Source organism: Patiria miniata, unplaced genomic scaffold (genome assembly GCF_015706575.1).
Source record: "Patiria miniata isolate m_02_andy unplaced genomic scaffold, ASM1570657v1 HiC_scaffold_30, whole genome shotgun sequence".
Classification (NCBI taxonomy): domain Eukaryota; kingdom Metazoa; phylum Echinodermata; class Asteroidea; order Valvatida; family Asterinidae; genus Patiria; species Patiria miniata.
In genome coordinates, this window is record NW_024037070.1 from 9,548,939 (window position 1) to 9,569,228 (window position 20,290).

General features: G+C 39.4%; 1 protein-coding gene across 1 annotated transcript; it reads left to right on the top strand.

The window, feature by feature from the left end:
- Positions 1-584: 584 nt before the first annotated feature.
- Positions 585-18,628, top strand: LOC119739354 (protein broad-minded-like). Its single transcript, XM_038214252.1, has 32 exons — positions 585-752; positions 1,647-1,815; positions 2,395-2,550; positions 3,157-3,370; positions 3,598-3,672; positions 3,844-3,969; positions 4,521-4,599; positions 5,087-5,190; positions 5,336-5,397; positions 5,537-5,684; positions 5,882-5,938; positions 6,059-6,158; positions 6,504-6,641; positions 7,208-7,288; positions 7,685-7,827; positions 8,175-8,293; positions 8,621-8,822; positions 9,210-9,401; positions 9,614-9,694; positions 10,155-10,242; positions 10,618-10,736; positions 10,892-11,011; positions 11,611-11,699; positions 12,206-12,310; positions 12,825-13,036; positions 13,927-14,061; positions 14,552-14,705; positions 15,175-15,296; positions 15,687-15,841; positions 16,445-16,585; positions 17,146-17,334; positions 18,338-18,628. The coding sequence occupies exons 2-32, from the start codon at positions 1,664-1,666 to the stop codon at positions 18,449-18,451; spliced, it is 3,972 nt and encodes a 1,323-aa protein (XP_038070180.1). The 5' UTR covers positions 585-752; positions 1,647-1,663; the 3' UTR covers positions 18,452-18,628.
- Positions 18,629-20,290: the final 1,662 nt, after the last annotated feature.

The following is a 20,290-nucleotide window of genomic DNA, read 5'->3' on the forward strand; positions in this document are numbered from 1 at the left end:
TATTGCTTTCACACATTGGGATTTATGGAAATTATAAATTAAACAAAAAAAATGTGGGAAGTCAATTGCCGGAAACCAGATCATCAAAACATGCTAAAGTAACGACTCGCATACCAAAAAACCCCAACAAAACCCGATACGTCATGGAGACAAATTTGGGTATTCAACTATGAAATAAAACCGCAATTTAATTCATTCTCTCTCCATCGGGCTATTTTGACGATTGCCCGCGTAGGAGTTGGAAGTAAATATCCCATTTACGAGAGTTTCGTGGCAATTGAATATTCCGCCAATAAAACAAACTCGGCAAAGCCACAACACAGACTGAGAACTGCGGATATACCGTCAAATAAAATTGGTGTGAATAAAAGTTCAGTGCTGTGTCATTGCACTTTGTGCGTTGCGTACTCGTAGTCGCTCAACGTGTTTGATCTGAACTCATATCAGCATTGGCTAGGAGAAGCGCCCTCATTCGTCTCGCAGACTGAACCACAAATAATTTCTTCGGAGCTTTTTGGTGTGAATTATACACCCTCGATCTCAAAAGAGCGTGTAGTAGTTCAAGCTTAATAAGAAACTGGGGACGTTGGAACGTACTTGACATAGCGTTATCGTCGTGTTGACAACTGATTTCTCACTGCACACTGACAACATGACTGATGAGTATTGAGATTGGTTTCTGTTCTGCATATGAATTATGATCAAGTCTCATAGATTTCTAGCTCCTGCTCGAGCGATCTAGGTTTAAACTGGTAAGATTCAAGTTAATTGGCTGATGGTAGAGATCCAAAGATGAAAAACATGTCGTTCAGTTACAATGATTGTGGCAGTTTAATTGGGTCAACCATGGAGGAATTCCTCCATGGGTCAACTCGTCCGAATCAACTCGTTCTCCCCCCATGCCCCCGGCGAGTGTTCACGCAGGCCTGGCAAAATCCTGTGCCATATCTTTCGTTTCACATTTTTTTTTTTTGAAAATAGGCAAATATTGGGAGCTGCGGGTACGAGTTGAATCAGCCGACTTGACTCGGGTACGGCCTGACTCGCGTGTAAATTTTGGGATACTTACAACTTACAAGTTGACCTGGGTACGAGTTAACTCGGTATGAGTTGACCCATTTCTGTTAAAATATGCCTATTCTTGATCATTGCAAAAATGTTGAAAAGACAAACCTGGGACAGAAATATTTCTAATTGTTCATAGAGCAAGGAATACTTTGAAAATGCATTGGACTCTCCATACTTAGTCATGATTTAAACTAGACCCGTGAACGTGGCGTTGACTTTGTATAGGCTAAATGTAAACAATTAAACAAAATCATGCCAATAGCAACTCAGCCAAGAATATTGGCAAATTTCCAACCTACTTTTCAATTTGACTGTGCACAAGTATGCATGTCCATAATCTTCACTTTTTTAACTTGTGAAATTTGCCTGATATTACTAGTGAGTAGTGTTGGCATGGCAGCACAAGTTGTTTAATTCATGAGTTTGTTTCCCCCGTGTATCGCGTGTCTTAACATTCTCAAATTTTGGAACATTCAGTACACAGTCTTAAGAATAAGAGAGCCATATGTTTGGACTTGATGCTTCCTGCATATTACGTATGGACCTCATTAGCTTATTTTGTTGTTCAAAATCTTCAGTTGCAGCGTTAGTGAACATGGCGGACCCGCTAGGGAGTGATGAAGATCTTCTGCCCAGCATACGACAGTTGATCAGCAGCATCAAGCTTACACTGAGAGCTGCAGGATCACAGACTACGGCACTGGAAATGGTCACACACTTGGAGGAAACTGACGACAACTTTCACAGGTTAAAAAATGCTATGAGTCTGCACCCACATAAAGTTAATGGGGGGAGGTGACAATTGACAGGGATTTTACCTTTTTCTAAAATTTAATCTCACTTGTTACCAAGGGTGCTGGCAATTGCTAATGTCTTTCTCCAAATTTGTGGTGGAAGTACCAGCATTGCAAAGCATTGTGGGTAGGTTACCACCATTTACCTATACCAGTGGCGGATCTAGGGATGCGGAAGGGGCGCCTAATGGTCCTCTGGCAGTGACCAAAATAAGGCCATTTTTCACTTGAGAGAGCCCTTCCACCACTTCCCCTCCTGGCACACCCTCCGCCCCCGGCAGTAACCTAGTTGGATCCGCCCTTGTAATGTTATGATGCATACATGTTTTGTGCATGCAGACATGTTGATCCAATGGTGCCTTTACAACATGCATCCAATAAAAGGTTTAAAGAAATTAGATCCCTTTGTTGAGACACGGTTAGGACAAGGGAGGTGAGTGAAAATGTTTCCTCCCTTATTTTCTTTTGATTAATTTTTTAGTTTGCGTCCCCTCACAGGTTAATTTCTCTTTTTATATTTTTTTTTGCACAGGTATGAGCTTGTGAAGTACATTCGTGGTCGGATAGAGGAGGTACTGGGACCGTTGATTGAGGAGGAGATTGAACGCCGATCTCTGGATGTGCAGAGTAAGGGAGGCGAAGAAGTTATGGTTAGAATGATCACAGACCATGTCATCAATGACCAGGCGTAAGTCAATCAGTCGTTAGTTCTTCTTTATATTCATTGTAGGGGTGTGCGTTAACAGGCTTTGTGAACTGCCGTACTGGGTAACAGGAACTCCCCTATAGTTGGGTCGCCTATTGGCGTTTTTATGTTTGACAAGAAGGTGTTTGCTGTAAGCAGAATTTCAGGTCTAAAAACCAAATGCATTACATAGCAGCTGAGAAAATCACACAGCAGAATCAAATGCTCTTCAATTACAACTAGTCTGTGGTGATAATTTTTCTAAAATGTGGTGGCTAGGGAGTTCACATTTTCATTTTTCTTGGGATATGAAATCAAGTACCGACAAGTACTCGGGTGAAAGTCTGTGTCATATGACACATCACAAGAACAGTTTCTATTTTAATAGCCGTTTCATGTACTTTAGATTATTTTCAACCCTTGTGTTGGCTGCTTTACTTTAGCCTTGATATACTTCAGTGTATCTTCTAAAAGGACAGTGCCTTTGTTTTGTTTTGACATTAAATATCTGTGTTTTTTTTGGAAATGCCAAGATAGTGTCACTTTCCCGTTAGCGAATTGGTGTCCCCTGGTAACATCTTATGCACCCACCAAATTACTTCATTTTAGCTCTCTGGATCTGATGAACTCCCTGAAACATTGCACCAAGGATGCCGTGGATAGACTGATCCGTCTATTTGATGAGGAATACCGACCCGTCCAGAACAGCATGTTTGGCAACATCCCCGGCATGTATGGCCAAGGAGGAGGGATGCCTAGCCCGAAGAGGAACAGCTTCTGCTTCAGTGATGACAGCTCCTCATTGGATTCCTCATTCAATCAGGTCAGGGGAGCCAGGGCTCCAGATGGCAGCTTGGACTTCATGGGGGGGGGGGGGGGGGAGGGGGGGGGGGTTCATCCAAACCTCAGCTTTCTCTTTGGGATTGTAATGATTTGATGTTCAATTATTCAATAACAGAGAATGGACAGATACTGAGTCTTTGTATTCTGTCCCACAAATGTAACATTTTAGAATAAAATCATAGATTTGTTTTCATCACTTTTCTTTAGGGATCCTACACCTTTATGAATCAGGAACATTTTGCCACTATCGCTGACAACTTGGCCCCCGACAAACCTCTGGAAGTAAGTATAAATCACAAATGACAAAAAAGCAACTAAAAAAACATAAACATCACGCTTAAAAATAGCTGAAAACCTGGGTTTGCAAACTAATGATATCATTCATTACTCCAAGTGATTGTACCGAGTGATTGATTGCTCCATATGATTGCATGATTCTTGTGTTTTATGCAGATGAGACGTGAGACTCTGCATGGTTTATGCAAGCTGCCGCCATCAGACATCCTAGCCTGTGAGCATTGGGATAGCCTGCGCTCGGTCCTGCTGATAGCTCTGTCTGATTCAGATGATATCTTAGCTGTGAGTAGTTCACAAATCTGACATTATTTGAGGGGGAATAGTGCAACAGTACTAATCTGGAGGTGTTAGCTGATTTGACGTCATCCTGGGGACTGTTTTGTGGAAGTGGCAAGCAGTCTTGTAGTCGAGTCAATCTCAAGTCCATCACGAGTCCTCCAGTCTCAATTCAAATCACAAGCTATTCAAATGAGCTTTGTCAAAGGTATTCCTTTGTTGTTGGTCACTCCCTGTTACTTATGACTGGACTTGTGATGGATTCCACAACAACACTAAAGCCAAAACAATTATTTACCACAGGAAAAATTGGTTAGCAAAAACAAGTTACCTACAAATATTAAACTACACCTTTTCTTGGGACTTGTTCTTTGCTCATTTTTTTGCTAAGCATGTAAACCTGTTAAGCAACATTTTGTTGCTTATAATGAGATATGGTCCCAATATCAAGTGAAGGGAAGGTACTCAAATGGTATCATCATAAAGCAATGTTCTCTATGAGGGGTTTAGTCCAAGTCTGTTGTTGATTGAAGATGATATGTTTTTTCTTGTTCCAGGAAACAAGTCTGCACTTTCATGCCAGAATGTTTTCCTCCAACTCTCACCATGTAATGAGAGAGGTCTACACTGGCCTGGGTAAGCACTCTTGTCTCCCCTCACCCTAACCCTCTCAGACCCCTCCACATTCAACCAGGAAGGCCTGGGTAAGCACTCTTAACTCCTCTCACCCTAACCCTCTCAGACCCTCAACATTCAACCAGGAAGGCCTTAGTAAGCACTCTTGACTTGCCTCACCTTAACCCTCTCAGTTTTTTTCCAACAATGGTCATCAGACCATCATTGGAAATTTAAGCAAAATTTCCACTTTTGTTGAAAATGACAGCACACCAGGTGCCATGATTTCACAGGATGCCTGAGACTATTATTCACTTACAGTCAAGTAAGGTATTCCATAAGTTGGTAGTTTTGGTTTTTGATGTTTGCAAATGTATATTACCTTTAAGTTCATTTGACATAAAACCATAGTCTCTAAATCCTATGGCTAGATCCATGTTGAATTCAAGCATGGACAATCTAACCTCTTTTTATCTCCGTTTTAACCAACATATATTTTATCTGATAGTTGAGCATCTGACGGAAATGTTTACCGACCACAGCGCCAAGATATCTCCATTGCGGGACGGAGTAGACATGGCACATCATGCAACTAGTGTTCTGCTCAGAAAGGTTAGTAACTTTGCCAAAAGGACAGTGATGTGTTTCTCCAATATTTAAGGACTGAAATGAAGATTTTATGTTTATCAAATGGATTTTCTTTTGTTCCGTTTCCAATGTATTTCAATTCTGTTTTTAACCTGTTTTGTACCTGCAGTTTCGTTTGATGAATGAATTCAATTTGGAGATTCCAACGTACTGGGTGAGATTTCCAGACAGGTGAGAGTCGGCTGTTGATTTCAGAATAGTTTGGGATTAGCAGGATTATGTAAACAGGTTAATTAAAGAGCGCCCTCAACTGCTCCAGCGCAGAGCCTATATAACAACTCAATACAGAATGATTATTGTCTTGCTGCAGATTTTTAGACGATGTGACGGAGTCCACCATGAATCTCCTTGTGACTGAACCCCAGGGATTACGGAGCTCCTCAGCTCAACCGCTCATTACCCCGCTCCATTGCATGGCCATTGTAGACCCAAGGGCCAGCTGGTTCCGAAAGTGGATGGTGAGATGCAGCACTTTTATCCTCCCAAAACCTTTCAAGTTTTACCTCTGCATTTACCTGTAAAATAGCGCACACACAACAAAAATGTCTGTTACATTGCAGTCTACCCTTGCAAAAGTACTTGTTTCTTATTTTTTCTCTGTTCTTCCCTGTTCTACGAAGTAAAATGCTTGTTTCTTTGCTTTGTTTACTTACAGCATGGTAACTATGGCCGTACATCTGTTATCAGACAACTAGAAAGAAATCGCAGCCTTGTAAGTACACATGAATTGTTGGATAGTTTGGTTGCACACACCTACCTGCCAAATTCTGCATACAAACTAAAATTGTCCAGTTATACTGACACAGTATTGCACGAATGTTTCATCACAAAGGTGGAGAAATGTGTTCAGCAGTGCATGGACTATGTTTCCTCAGATGACAAATCCTGTGACGTTAGCAGAGTCACAGATATGTTGGATAAGCACTCATTGGGTAAGTATCTGGGATCGTCCGTGTGTTGCTCTGTCTTACCTGGTAGAACTTTGAAGACACTGAGAGGGTTAGAGTCAGTTGATAATTTATGTCATAACAGTGATGCCAGAGTTTTCTTTGAGCCGTCAGGAACAACAGCAAAACTAGTGATTTTTTTTTATCAAGGCAGTGTTTATTTATCTTATCAGTGTTCTGGTAAATTTCTTTCAAAAGTCAGCAGACAGTTTTTTCATGAAATTACCTTTCTGAATCTTAGAGAAACAACCAAGTTTGGATGGGGAAATACATCCCTGATGTGGGTAAATGAGCATAACGTTCTTACTTTGATGTTTCTGAATTGTTTAGGATCATCTCACCGTACCCGATACACAGAGAGTGAAGTGGACTACCTGTACTTTTATCACTCCATCAGTCTGCTTGGCTGTGTACTCATGTACAATGACGGATACAAGCTGTTTCCTATCAATGTCAGAGATGGTGACGGTAAGAATGTAATAGTGAGATTGTTGAACAATGGACAAAATACTAGTTTGAAAACTCCCTCAATATTTCTTCCAGATATAGAGTCCGAGAACGGTCTGCACATTGTTGTCCTTGTGACCTCTTATGGTGGGTCAGTTATTTTAATAATTTATGCAAGCGTACATTGTGTAGGCATTGTATTTCAACTCAATGTGTACTTCAGAATTCAGCCAATCATGCTGCAGGGAAGGTAGAGTTGCCATGGCGTATATTTCGTCTGTTCTGTCAAAACCGGACACTTCTTCACAGTGATTGAAATGGAGATATTGACTAAAAATGAATCGATTTCCATTTTTTTCAAAGTACTATCAAAGTTTCAGACCATAATTTACCTCTAAAAGTAATTTCTTGGATGATTTTTAGAGGGGTATCTGTTTAAGAAATTCATCTAAAACTTTCACAGACAATTTCTCTGTTTTTACTGATGTGACAATGCAGACGTCCAGTGGGCCTTATTTTGCCGAGGAAAGATTAGATCATTGTTAAAAGGGGAAGATCTAAATCTGTCAATTTTCTCTTCTTTACAGTCAGTGTGACAGAACTCTTGGTGTCCTTTGTTCACATCCTCACTGAGCGAGACGAGCCGTCGCTGAAATCACCAGAACAAAGTAAGAATCCATCTGAAATCTCAGCAACCAGCTGCATACAGTGCCCTTCATAAAACAGAAACTATTTTGTTTGATTTTGTATTAAATCTATTGCTATGGCTACACTGTTATCCACAGCAGAAGAAAAGCCAAGAACTTGTTTTGATATGGTGTTTGGCAGTTGATTTCTGTCACAAATGAAACCACAAAGTTGCTTGTTAAACAAACAAAAAATGTTTCTACCAAATGTAGCACCTTACAACACTTCAGTCCCTAGTGACATGCAGTTACTTGCTTGTATCTCTTAATAAATATTCAATTACATAATAAATTATTATTGCCAAATGAATCTGTTAACTTTCAGATTTGTAGTTTTGGAAAATATATTAATATTTTCTTTCAACATTGCATCCATAGATGGCTTTGATCTGGCTTCTCTGGTGACTGAAATCTTGAAGTTTTTATGCTTCACCAAGTCCAGCTGTTCTCTGTGCCTGTGCAAGGATGCCATAGTATCTGAGCTACTTAGACCCGTCCATATGTGGCTGATGCGCAACAAGGTATTTCCCTGTCAACCTATTTTGTCTGTAGAACCAACAAATTTCAAAATCCCAAGTGAACATTTCAACCTTTACAGTTTCATGAATGTTCCACAAACACATGTAATGTCTCTTACAAATAAAACTGCTTTCATGGCCCTTATATGCAGAAGATGTTTCTAAAAAGGAAAAGTTTACGTGCTAAGCACAGGGTTCCCACAGTTTTTAAAAGAAACCTGGAATTTGAAGCTATCGAGGACAGCAATGGAAAAGTCAAGGAATTTTGTTATTTTTTTAATACAATGAGTGTTGATATTCCTTGGGAAAAAAACAGACTCCACTGACTGATTGGTGTTACTTTTTGCCAGGCATGCAGTGATTCTCGGATGTTACACATCGCCGACGTCCTCTCCACCATGGCATCCTGGGAAGTCGGACGGAAACTTCTCCTATACGGAGAGAAAGGCAGCTGGGTCAAAGAAAACAGGTACGAGATGGATATTGAGGACACAGGATGAAAATGCAGATGTCTACCATTTACATGTTTATTTATCACTTGTGAATAAGACTTGCCTCAACGTGGCTCCAAAGTATGACCTATTAGACCAAATTGGTCAAGGACTAGCTTTACTACGCTTGACTAGTCTTGTATTTTTTAGGCTGTATTTTGTTTAGGCTGTATGTTTAACATTATTCTCAACATTGCAACATTTGTCGATAACAAACTTCACCTCCATCTATCAGCTATCTAGAGGAACAAATAATGAAAGCTGAAATTAATTTGGGTAGGATTTATAATCTTCCTTTTTTTCAGTTCTGCACCGATTCACGCTATCGCAGAGTACACCAAGCAAGCTCTAGACGGCAAGTTATCGTCTAGTCTCTGCATGCAGCCGTCACGTAGCGTTGCGGGGGCCTTCCTATACGTCTGCAGGCAGCTATACAGCACCTGCGATGGTCTGCTTGTTCTTCATCGTTATGGATTGCATCAACAAATCCTCAACTGTTGGAGACAGGTAACTTGAGTATTTAGGGACATCAGTTTGTGACCCTCGACATATTTTGTTGTATGTGTCTAGCTCCAGATTGTTTGAAGCACAGTGAAGCATCATTGATAGTCAGTGTCTAAAATTACAAGCCAAGTGCAGCACCACATAAAAGTTTGACAAGAGAGTGCATTCTGTGATGATTTTTGGATGCTGTTTGATAAAATCACGTTTCTCTTAACCCAAATGAATTTCAAAATCCCATCCAAGGACTCAAATTGCAAGTGTATTTAACATGCCGCTTTCAGGTTTTTTTAATCAACTTTGTTGAAACTTAACTGGTAAGTTGGCCATTTGTTTCTTAATAAATACAGAGTTAGAAAACTAATTAGAATGATTCCCTTCTCTGTTGTCAAGGTCTGTCGAGAGCTGGAGTTGGCAGGGACACCCACCCCCAGTGATGCCGGGATAGGATATGACGATGATAACGATGATGAGACAGGTGGATCTGGGAAGCAGACAAGCAGTAAGACCCAAGAGGCTGATGTTATGCAAGCCTGGGAACGAACTCTCATTGATAACCTACTCAACTTTGCCAGCACTCCCAAGGTAGCTTCCTAGAGTCTTGAATTTCCTACTCATTTTATAGTTCTTTATCAGCAATTTTCTTGAGTGTTCTCATATTGAGTTTCTGCTCCTTGAAGCAGTAAAAATGAGATCATCGTAGAGCAAGTTGATGGCTCGAGGTTGAAGCATTGTTTGCATATTGACCCTGCTTCTCATTTCATGTACTTTGCCTCATTATGTTTCCTTGTACCCAGGGCCTTCATTTACTACAGCAGACCGGGGCTATCAATGAATGCATAGCCTACATGTACAACAGATCAGCCAGAAAACTCCAGGTATAGAATTATCCAGATTTTTTTTTATAGTATCCAGTTGCTTCAACGACATGACTTTTTTGCTTTATGTTCTGACGGCGTATTTAAAAAAAAAGTAATGGATTAAAACAATCCCATCTTGCAGTGGCTCATTATTGATAAAGGTGGCTGTTTCAATGTTTAATTGTAACAAGATTTTTGGAAAGTTATCTCAGTTAGTAGTGTCTCATAGGGTTTAGTGTAGTTTAGTTCTTCAAAGTGTTATACACAGAACAAGATGTGAATTTGTAAGGGTTTGTGCAGCAAATACCAAATTCTCATTCCCAATGGAACTAAACACCATGATATGTTCATTATTTGTTCATTTAAAAAAATATTTTTATTAATATTATACATTCTTGAATAATACAATAAAATAGTTGTTAAGAATAGACGATTGATACTTAGTTTATGGACCAATGTTTTGGGTTCTATTTCCCAGGTCAGCAAAACAGAGAAGTTTGGATATGGCAGCATGGTGACTCAGGTTGCTGCCACAGCTCCAGGCATTGTAGCCCTGCAGAGAACAGGTACTAGACCAATATGTCGGTGTTTCACTTACATCGTGTCGTATACTGTGAGCACGCTGTATAATGCAATTGCCATACTTGTTAAGGACTACAGGACAATTTAAAACTAGAAAATTTATAAAAAATTCTAAGAAAGAACTATTTAGAACAAAAAGAAAATGCAGAATTTGAAAAATAGTCCAGTACATGTTGGCATTGTAAGGATTATGTTTTCTTTGGAAAGAATGGATCAACTCCCGATATTAAATCAACTTATACTTCCTTGTAGTTCAGGACCTTATGTAATGAAATAGTAATGAAATAAATTTAGAAAACCACACTCTATGAAATGGAAGCATAGTTCATGGATTGCATATTCACTGTATTTGTATGCAGGTTTCATCCAAGCGGTTGTACATGGTCTGTGGTCAGTGCTGGAGTGTGGTAGCGATGGTCAGCCCATGATCCGACCCAACCCGATCTCAGTTGAGCCCATGGACCGCATGGCTCACAAGGTATACATATCAGTCCCTTCTCAAATGGCCCCCCAAAACAGTCTTCCCAGTTTCCTTAAAAAAAACGTGTCAGGATTTTGTGAAACTTTGCTAAAAATGTCTTAACCTGGGCTGAAAAAATATTGTTATGTTTTTTGTCACTTATTTCCTGCCAGTTCTTTATCCGGATGATCAACATGTTTTCTGCCTTCCCTGCACTGTACGAGATTCTAGCCAGCAAGCCGCTACCACGCAAGGATGCCTACTCCCTCAGAGAAGCTCCTAACGACGTCTTGGTTAGTTGCCACAGGCACTCTGAACCCTTAACTGCTAAGTTCGTCAGGGTCCTCAATAGTCTTGGTTGTCATTCTATCTCAAACTTTGAATCAGGATCATGACTGCACTTTTCCAAGGAATCGATCCCTGCTTCCAAACTTCAGTTCCTAGGAATAGTTTCCAGAGACTTTAAAACAAATTGAATACAATAAATGATATGCCTCTTCATGACCTTGTTTGTTGTAATTAACTACATTTTCATTAGTGATCTAATGGAAGTACTTCTAGAAAGTCTTTTGCTAGTTAAATTTGGAATTGATTCCGAATTCCGAAAGGAAAATGTGACTCTTGGATCGAATTTGAATTGATTTCAAAATTTGGAAATTCCTTGTTGCCCCTGTCACCAAGAATGGCCCTTTTCTGACCATGACATCATATTCCTCACAGCACATACCTTGTCCCAGCCTGTTAAGTAGAGCCATATACAGAACTCATGATGTTCGTGTCTGCTGGAAAACCAAACTAAAGCATCATTCGTGCTTCCCTAAAGACAACAGAAATTTAAAAAAAGTTAATTTAGTGATTTTGATGTCATCCATCTTATTTTTTTTTCTGATAGGGTTTTATTGAGCGTCTCATCATGGTGGATTCTGACGCTAAGATTAACTCTCTCTTCAACTACGAGCAGTCGCACATCTTTGGGCTCAAGTAAGGCATTCTCTGACATGAACCAGTTCCATTTGGCCTATTTCTTTTCTTCGTTTTTGTCTCTTTTTATTTTGGTGTGTTTTGCTTGAATGAAAGCACCGGTACTTCACAGCTACTACTAATAGCAACACTCTCCTCTATGGGCCACACTTGAATACTGCCACCTATTGTGCAATAGTGCCTCCAATAGTCTGGTGGTTTCCAGCCCCCCCCCCCCCCCCTTCCCCCTCACCCCACCCCCACTTTTTGATTTTGCACGATTTGGGTGACTGGAAAACATCATGGCTACCTTTTCCAGAAAAAAAATCCCCTTTTGCCACCCCTCCTTCCCCCCCCCCCCCTGGACCCAAAACCTGGATATGCTACTGAAGAAATAGCAGATGTAACAGATACACTCCCTTTAGATGTAATGGTGACAGTTTACGGAAGATTTTTTTCTGCTTAAAGCTATACTCTAGAGAGATTAGAACCAGATCATTTCAGCTTTTTGTTGTTTTTGATTTCAGGCTGTTGACTGTGCTGACGACCTGTCTGGATTCATTGCTGTTGCTGGAGACTCAATATCACATCTGGGATATGTTACTACAGGGTCAGGAGTGTAACCGCAATGGGTATGTATCTGGGATATGTTACTACAGGGTCGGGAGTGTAACCGCAATGGGTATGTATCTGGGATATGTTACTACAGGGTCGGGAGTGTAACCGCAATGGGTATGTATCTGGGATATGTTACTGCAGGGTCAGGAGTGTAACCGCAATGGGTATGTATCTGGGATATGTTACTACAGGGTCAGGAGTGTAACCGCAATGGGTATGTATCTGGGATATGTTACTACAGGGTCAGGAGTGTAACCGCAATGGGTATGTATCTAATCGCCGCAGTCATTGTCATGTACTGATTACATTCTAACAATACTTTTGACGATCATGCGTTGCTAGTGTGCTGGTGCAAGTTATGTCAGGAGTCTACCAATAGTCCACCAAGTCCACAATTCAACTTGAAGGGAAATTGAAGGTTGGACACATCCTCTACATTGTTGACTTTGTACTCGGATTCTAGCCCATTGTCCAATATCCATATATTTCTTGTTATATGTGGGCCCTATTTTTCACTCATTCATACAGCGAGTCAGTCATCATGATTGACATGCTGTCCATTGAGCGTAATCACATCTTAGTCAGGACCAATGTAATCGGAGGTCCTACGGAGCGAATCCTTCCACCTCACAGCTTACAAGCAGACAACAGCAGCCCCTATCCCTGGCCACTCTTCTCTGCATTCCCGGTGCCCAAAGATTACACCCCAAGCCTCCCAAGATCTTCTAGCATCAAGCAAGGTAAAGTACTCGGAGCCGATGTTGTCGTTGAGTGTCTTATGAAGTACATCTCAAGTCAGGTCACGGATCAGTTCATGAGTCCAGTCACAAGTAACAAGGGATGGACACAGACAATAGGTCTCTCTTAATGACGGCCATCTCTGTAGGAGAACTGCAACTGCGTATTTTTTGCAATCAAGCACGCATTGCGCAGTGTTGAAAATGTTCCAAACTCGCGTGCTTGTTGTTCAAAATGTGTTTGAAATACGACGCAGCTGATGCGCGTTATGCAAGTTGATGCTCAAAATGCCGATGCACGTGGCTGGTCTGTAGGAAATGACGTCATTTGAGAGAGACCTATAGAATGCCTTTGTCTCAGTTCATTGGAACAGCTAGTGAGTTGACTTGGGACTGGAGGACTTGTGATGGACTAGTGATCCATCTCATTGACTTAAACCCTGCTACAAGCCAGGAGCGAGAATACATTGAACGTTGCCATAACAAACATTTTAATACCAAACAGTGTGCTATAATGAACATCCCGTTTGGCTACCAAATGCCGAGCATTGTAAGCCAAAAATCTGCCATTATGAATTACTGCTATACTAACCTATATTTTTGTTATTTCATTATTATATTATTTGGCTGGGGAAAGAGACTTTTTCACTTTTCCCTTTTTTTGAATAAATAAAGTATACTCAAAACTGTAAAGAAATAGTTTTTTTGTCACAGCATCAGTGACAATGAGTGAGAACTTATGTGTGAATGTCAATCAGACATTTTGTGTTTACAAAGAAATCATAGGCTTTTTGGTGTGAAGACTGACCAGAGTGCGAACTGGAGAAAGTGTATATTTTGTAGTAGTTTTGTAATGAACATTTTTCTCAACCCTGTGTTTTCCGTCCCCATAGAGAATGAATTGAGCAAGTTACTGGGTAGCAACGTCCCCGTGAAAACTGCGTCTGAGGCACAGGCGTGGTTGGCAAAGTGCCAGAATGCCTTCGTGACGTGCCTATCCAAGAAACCACAGACAGTGACCAACAGATGTAAGTCTAGATGATATGTGGCTGTCCATCATAAAGGGTTGTAAATTCAATTTGTTGAGATCAGTTTAATAATATGCAGATTTACAAAGAGTACACCATCAGCTTTAAAAGGAAAAGAATTACATTCCTATTCCTATAATAAAAGTAAATGGCAGTGAATTTGAAACAACGAAAAAAAACAACACCAGAAGATGGTCCAAAACAGGTCTTCATAAATTTGTTACCTGGAAAAAACTGTGAAAGCCCTTGCCAAATATATATAAACTTAAAACGTTTCCTGCATCCTGTTTTGTTTTTGGTAGTATCACAGACTAAATTAGAAAACAATGCTGTCAAATGGGCTTTTGTCTCTATGATGAAGTATTTATTGACTTGTACTTCAAAGCAAAATGTGAAAAACCAACAAGGTGTTAAAAGTCATTACATAACTGTTGATAAATGTACCCGTCATAAACCCCACATCTTGGTGTCTTTCTTGTACCCATACTAGTACTGGCCGACTTGTTAGACCAAGTTTTGAGCAACCAGCTTCACATCCCTGGGAATGAGGTGTTCCAGTTGAAGCCTTGCAAAGTCTCTGATATCGCCCTTAAGGGACAGAAGCTGCCAGCTCTACAGATGCTGGGAGTCAAGATGGTGGTCAGGTCGGTGGGCAAATCTGTGTCTCATATGTCTCACAAAATTGACTGTCACTAAGAGGATACTACAGATAGGCCATTTAATACGCCAATTCAACATCTCATGTGGAACAATGCAGTTTGTATATAAACAAACCCACGTAATGCTTTGGTTTGCTATCTATTGGTCAAGGACAGCTTGACGTGTTTTGTTTATCCACAAAATGCATTGTTCATGAGAGTTTGCACATTGAAAATGTCGGACTGGTTTATTGGAAAAAGTTGACCAGCTAAACTGTCTGTCTTTTGCATAAGGACTCACTTTGTTCGTTAATTTTGTTCGTTGTGTATTAACTTGGAATTTCTTTTTGTGTGTGTGATTATATACGTAAGTCCATGTTTCCTGAAGGAAAAAAGTCCTAGTACTTGAATACAGTGCATGCCAATGCCTCTGAATTGCCTCATTTCGATTTTGTTTTTGTTTTTGTTTTGCCAGATACGGACAGCATCTGAGGTTGCTTAGCAACAGCAATGAGTCAATAGACAACCTGAGTCTGTTACTGAAAACGTGTCGCTACTATCTGAACAGTCAACAGAGAAGCATTCACTCCAATATGCGTATCCTTCCAATCAAAAGATTCTATTTTTATGTCAAACCAAATTTGTTAAAATCTCATGTGGCATGTTTGTAACAATGAATGCAATATCATTTTATACATTGCAAGCAAGGCTTGGTGCAGAGAAGAAGTTGAATTGAAATCAATTTTCATAGAATTTTAACCATGACAAAACAAATCTTGAATCTTGATTCTTGAATGATAAGGTATGTTTTATAGGCAAAACAGCCCACAGTAATCAAATTGTATGTTTTCTGCAATGATTTAGTTAACTTCTTATTTAACCACACCCCCCAACAAAAAAATAATCCACGATCTGTCTTGAGAAGGGAATCTTTTTTTCATGAGTTAAATGCAATCCATTCCTTAACTAATGCATCGATTCCCACAGGCTGCTTAGAAGGCGAGTACATTGGGCATGATTGGTTTGTGTCCACCATCTTCCTTCTGTTGTCTGGCAATCGGGATAAGGCGTGGAGCATGCTGCATAAATGCTTCTCAGTCTTGTCATCTGGTTATCTGAGTATGGCTCGCCTTCATGCCTCGGTAAGAGTGATGTCCTTCCAATCAATGATGTAGCTGAGTCTATCATGAGTGCATTACACAGGTCATGTCACACGTAACAGGGGATGAACGATCTCAATAGAATGCCTTTGTCATAGTTCATTTGAATGGCTTGAGACTTGACTTGAGACTTGGAAACTTGTGAGGACTTATAAATTAAACTTGTTTGTATTTGATTCTCCAATAAGTGCCTGCAGACGATATCATGAAACTTTGCTTGTTTAGAACTGTGTTGGGGAATTTCTTGTGATCATTTTAAGAAAGTGATGCTGTACATAAGCTTGTGACTTGCTTAACAAACGATGGCATGACTTAAGCGGTTAGTTTAGCTGGCATGTGTTATGGTGCACAAATCAAATTGCCCATGACTGAGTTTTTGAGAGTTTTCACCTGCTTATTAAAGAAATAAAGATAAAAGCATCTTCAAAATATCAGGCAATCTCAGAATCTTTATATTGGCAAACAGTTTATTTATATGGCAACATTTGTGTTGTTAATGTAATAGAATGCACCTCATATTCCACAGGACTGCAGCCAATAATTAACAATCTCACTAATACCTAGCTGCATGTACTTTGTATTCAGGTCCATATACCCTACGATGTTGCAGCTAGCAGCATCCACCCAGTATTCTATCGCACCAGTCACAACGTTGAGCTGATTCTACAAACAGAGGTTCCTCATGTCTACTCGGCATTCCGTATGTCGGGTTACACACCCTCACAGGTACAAAGAATTCCCTTTCATTATTTTAAAATTTAGTTGTATAACCTTTTGCAATGTCCCTTAAAATGAAAGCCTTAAAATGTACCAAATTGAAGGAGGAAAATGTCTGGAGGTAGGTTTCTAAATGAAATGAATTAAAAATATGCCTCACCGTCCACTGTATCGTCCTCTTAGTCCCACTTCAACACCACCAATCATTTCCTTAATCAGGCATGCAACTTTTTCTCGGATCTGCTCATTTCCTCCTTTTTTTCACTTCTCATGAATGCCATTACAATTGAAAAATACTGTACAAAGTCTGGAGTGGTTTAGGATTTCCTCATTTTTTTCTAAATTCTCAGTTACATGCCTGCCTGATTTCTCAATTAAAACACCCTCTTTGACCCTCTCATCTGACCCTCTTTGACCCTCGCATCTGACCCTCTTTGACCCTCTCATTTGACCCTCTCATTTGACCCTCTCATTTGACCCTCTCCTCTGACCCTCTCATTTGACCCTCTCATTTGACCCTCTCCTCTGATCCTCATTTGACCCTCTGATTTGACCATTTTTGACCCTAGATTTGTCAGCAGTGGCTTTGCCAGTGTTTCTTGAACTACCTCGACTGGCCAGACATCAGTCACTACATAGCACTGTGCATCATCATGGGTGCTGACTATCAGGTCTATATGTGTGTGGCTGTGTTGATGTATCTACAGCACAAGATCCTACTGCATACACAGAAACAGCAACTACAGGTCTTCTTGAAGGTCAGCTAAACACCAGGGAGAAATGACTATGTTAGGTCCTGGCTGTTTTTATAAGGCAAAAAAAAAAAAGTCTCCGGTTTCTGGTATGCGCGCTCGTCGCCGTAGCCATGCGCGTTGGCAAAATGAAAAAGTTTTTTTTTCAATGAAAGATGATGTCTCAAAACCGCCAAACTCACTGGTTTGACTGGAATTCTGCTGCTGCGCAATTTCAACGTGTTTTTAGATGGGGTTATGATCGAGAATAAGCTTTATGTGGCCTCTCTGGACTCCCATATATTTGCACTAAGTTTAGTCGGGCACCATTTGCAGTCATCAGCCGACATTTGAAGCAAAAAAGTCGGGTAAAAAAAAAAAAAAAGCCGCGTCGCCGCACCACTTTTTGGACAAGCTCCATACCAGAAACCGGAGACTTTTCTTTTTTGGCCTAATGCTGCCTATATCGTGAATGATTTATTTTGTACAAGCTGTAGAGTACAAAATTGTATACAGACCTTTGCTTGAGCAGAATTGCTGTTACAAAACTTGTTGACTCGATGAGAAAACCAAAAAAAAACCCAAAACAAACACCATTTGAAGTACAGAATATTAAGTGTCATTAAAAGTCACCGTCCTTCAAAACAAACAAATTACTAAAACTATTAATTGAGTACAAAAACATAGCAACTCTAATGCGACTGGACATTTAAAGCATTCGAGATTGACACGGTTAACATTTTTGGCTTGAACAAAATATGTGTAAATTAACAAAATGTGTAACTTAACCAAATCTGTGTAACTAAAGGTCCTGCAAAAGAAGGCCTTAAAGGTGTAGTTGTACAGAGTAAGTAATTGAAAGTATTTTCATGGTTTGTGTAAATCTCACAAAGCTGGGTAAAACAATTCTTTGATTAAGAGCAAGAACTGTTCTCTGTTCAAGAGATAATTTCCGTTATCAGATGAAAGGAACTATTTTTTTCCCTATTTTTTCCATTGATGTAAATTCTTTTCTTGTCTTTCAACACAGGAGAAGAGTATCGAAGGCTTTCATGTTGCAGATCACCTTGACTACATGCAGAGCCTGGCTAAGAAATATCGCAGCACTGTCCTGTCAGACATGAGCAACCTAAGCCTAACTTGACCGCCAGAAAGCTTACAATTATGCTTAGGAATTCAAGGTAATATACAATAATTGCTTAGGCAGTAATTTTCAGAAATGGATGGATTTAGGGTTAGCATTTTATCGAATTTTGTTACACTGACCTGTTTAAAAGTTTGTGTTCATTGATGCTGGAAAACCAAGACAAAATATGCTGTTCTTGTAGTCTGATTCCCTGACCCTACTAAAGACGAAACGGAGCAATTTATAGATGTCGCGGACTTGTCAGGTCAGGAAACCAGAGCTGGCTTGCACCCATTTCAGGATGTGTAACCAACTGCAAACAAAATGTTGATTAACTAAATTTGATGAATTGGGGACAGTATTTGGAAATTAATACAAACATTTCACTTTTCCTGAAAATGACAGCACACCGGGTGCCATGATTTCACAGGATGCTTCAGACTATTATTCAGACAGTCAAGTAAGGTATTTCATAAGAATTTTGGTAGTTTTGTTTTTTGATGTTTGCAAATGTTGTAAATTGCCTTTTACTGTAATGATACATGAGATAATTTACAGTGTCTATTGTTAATTTGTTATGTAATAATACATAATCATGTCAGAGCATTGTCTAGTTTATGATTGTTCTTACTCTCATATACTTTGAGATTGCTGTCTGACATTTGTATTGATATTTTAGTCTGTACCGATTTATTTATTTTTTATCATTCATTCAACTTTTTGGTACAATATTCTGTAGATACTCTCAAGGATAAATTGTAAATATGGAACTTACAGAGGTCCCTTTTTAGTTAAAATGAAATCGCTATTCTTTATTACTCAGTAAGAGTGTCTTTGTAGTTAAGTATATTGCCAAATTCGGCGTTTATTTGGCCTTACTTTATAATTGTGCCTTATTCTATGAACGTTTGTGCTGTACATGTGTATGATTATAATAAACTAGTTTGTATGTCACAAATTCTTGGTGAGTTCTGCAATGATTTAACGAGTTTAATAGAAATTTTAAAGATGTATTCTCCCATTCTTTTTTTGAATTAAATTGCAATATTTCTAGCAATACAAAAGTTATTCACTTTTGAATGAGAAATCGACTGAAAAACAATCATGTATAGTTCTTGAACTAGTTACTGTACAATTTTGAATCAGTGGCTGCCAATTGGTGCTCCTTTTACCTTTTCAGTATTTCTGCATAGTTTGGAGAAAAGTCATTTTTTGGCCAAATTTCATAAAAAAGTAAGGCTAACCCCTTGTTTTTTTTTTTCAATTTTGGCCAAAAAATGAAATTGCTTGAAATTTGCCAGAAAGATGCCTAAAAGACCCTAGAACACATTCCAATGCTATGTCTGGACTGATAAGCTTTTAAAAAGGATATTTTGACAAAAGTTTGCGGTAAAATCAGTCTAAAATATTGATTGTTTTTTTCTCCAAAAATTGATGATTTTGGCCAAAATCTTTAAAATATTGGGTGTTTGAATGTTGATTGATGCTCCTTTCACCTTTAAAAGTATTTCTGCGGAGTTTGGAGAAAAGTCATTTTTTGGCCAAATTTCATAAAAAAAGTAAGGCTAACCCCTTGGTTTTTTTTTCAATTTTGGCCAAAAAATGAAATTGCTTGAAATTTGCTGGAAAGATGCCTAAAAGACCCTAGAACACATTCCAATGCTATGTCTGGACTGATAAGCTTTTAAAAAGGATATTTTGACAAAAGTTTGCGGTAAAATTTCATAAAAAAAGTAAGGCTAACCCCTTGTGTTTTTTTTCAATTTTGGCCAAAAAATGGAATTGCTTGAAATTTGCTGGAAAGATGCCTAAAAGACTCTAGAACACATTCCAATGCTATGTCTGGACTGATAAGCT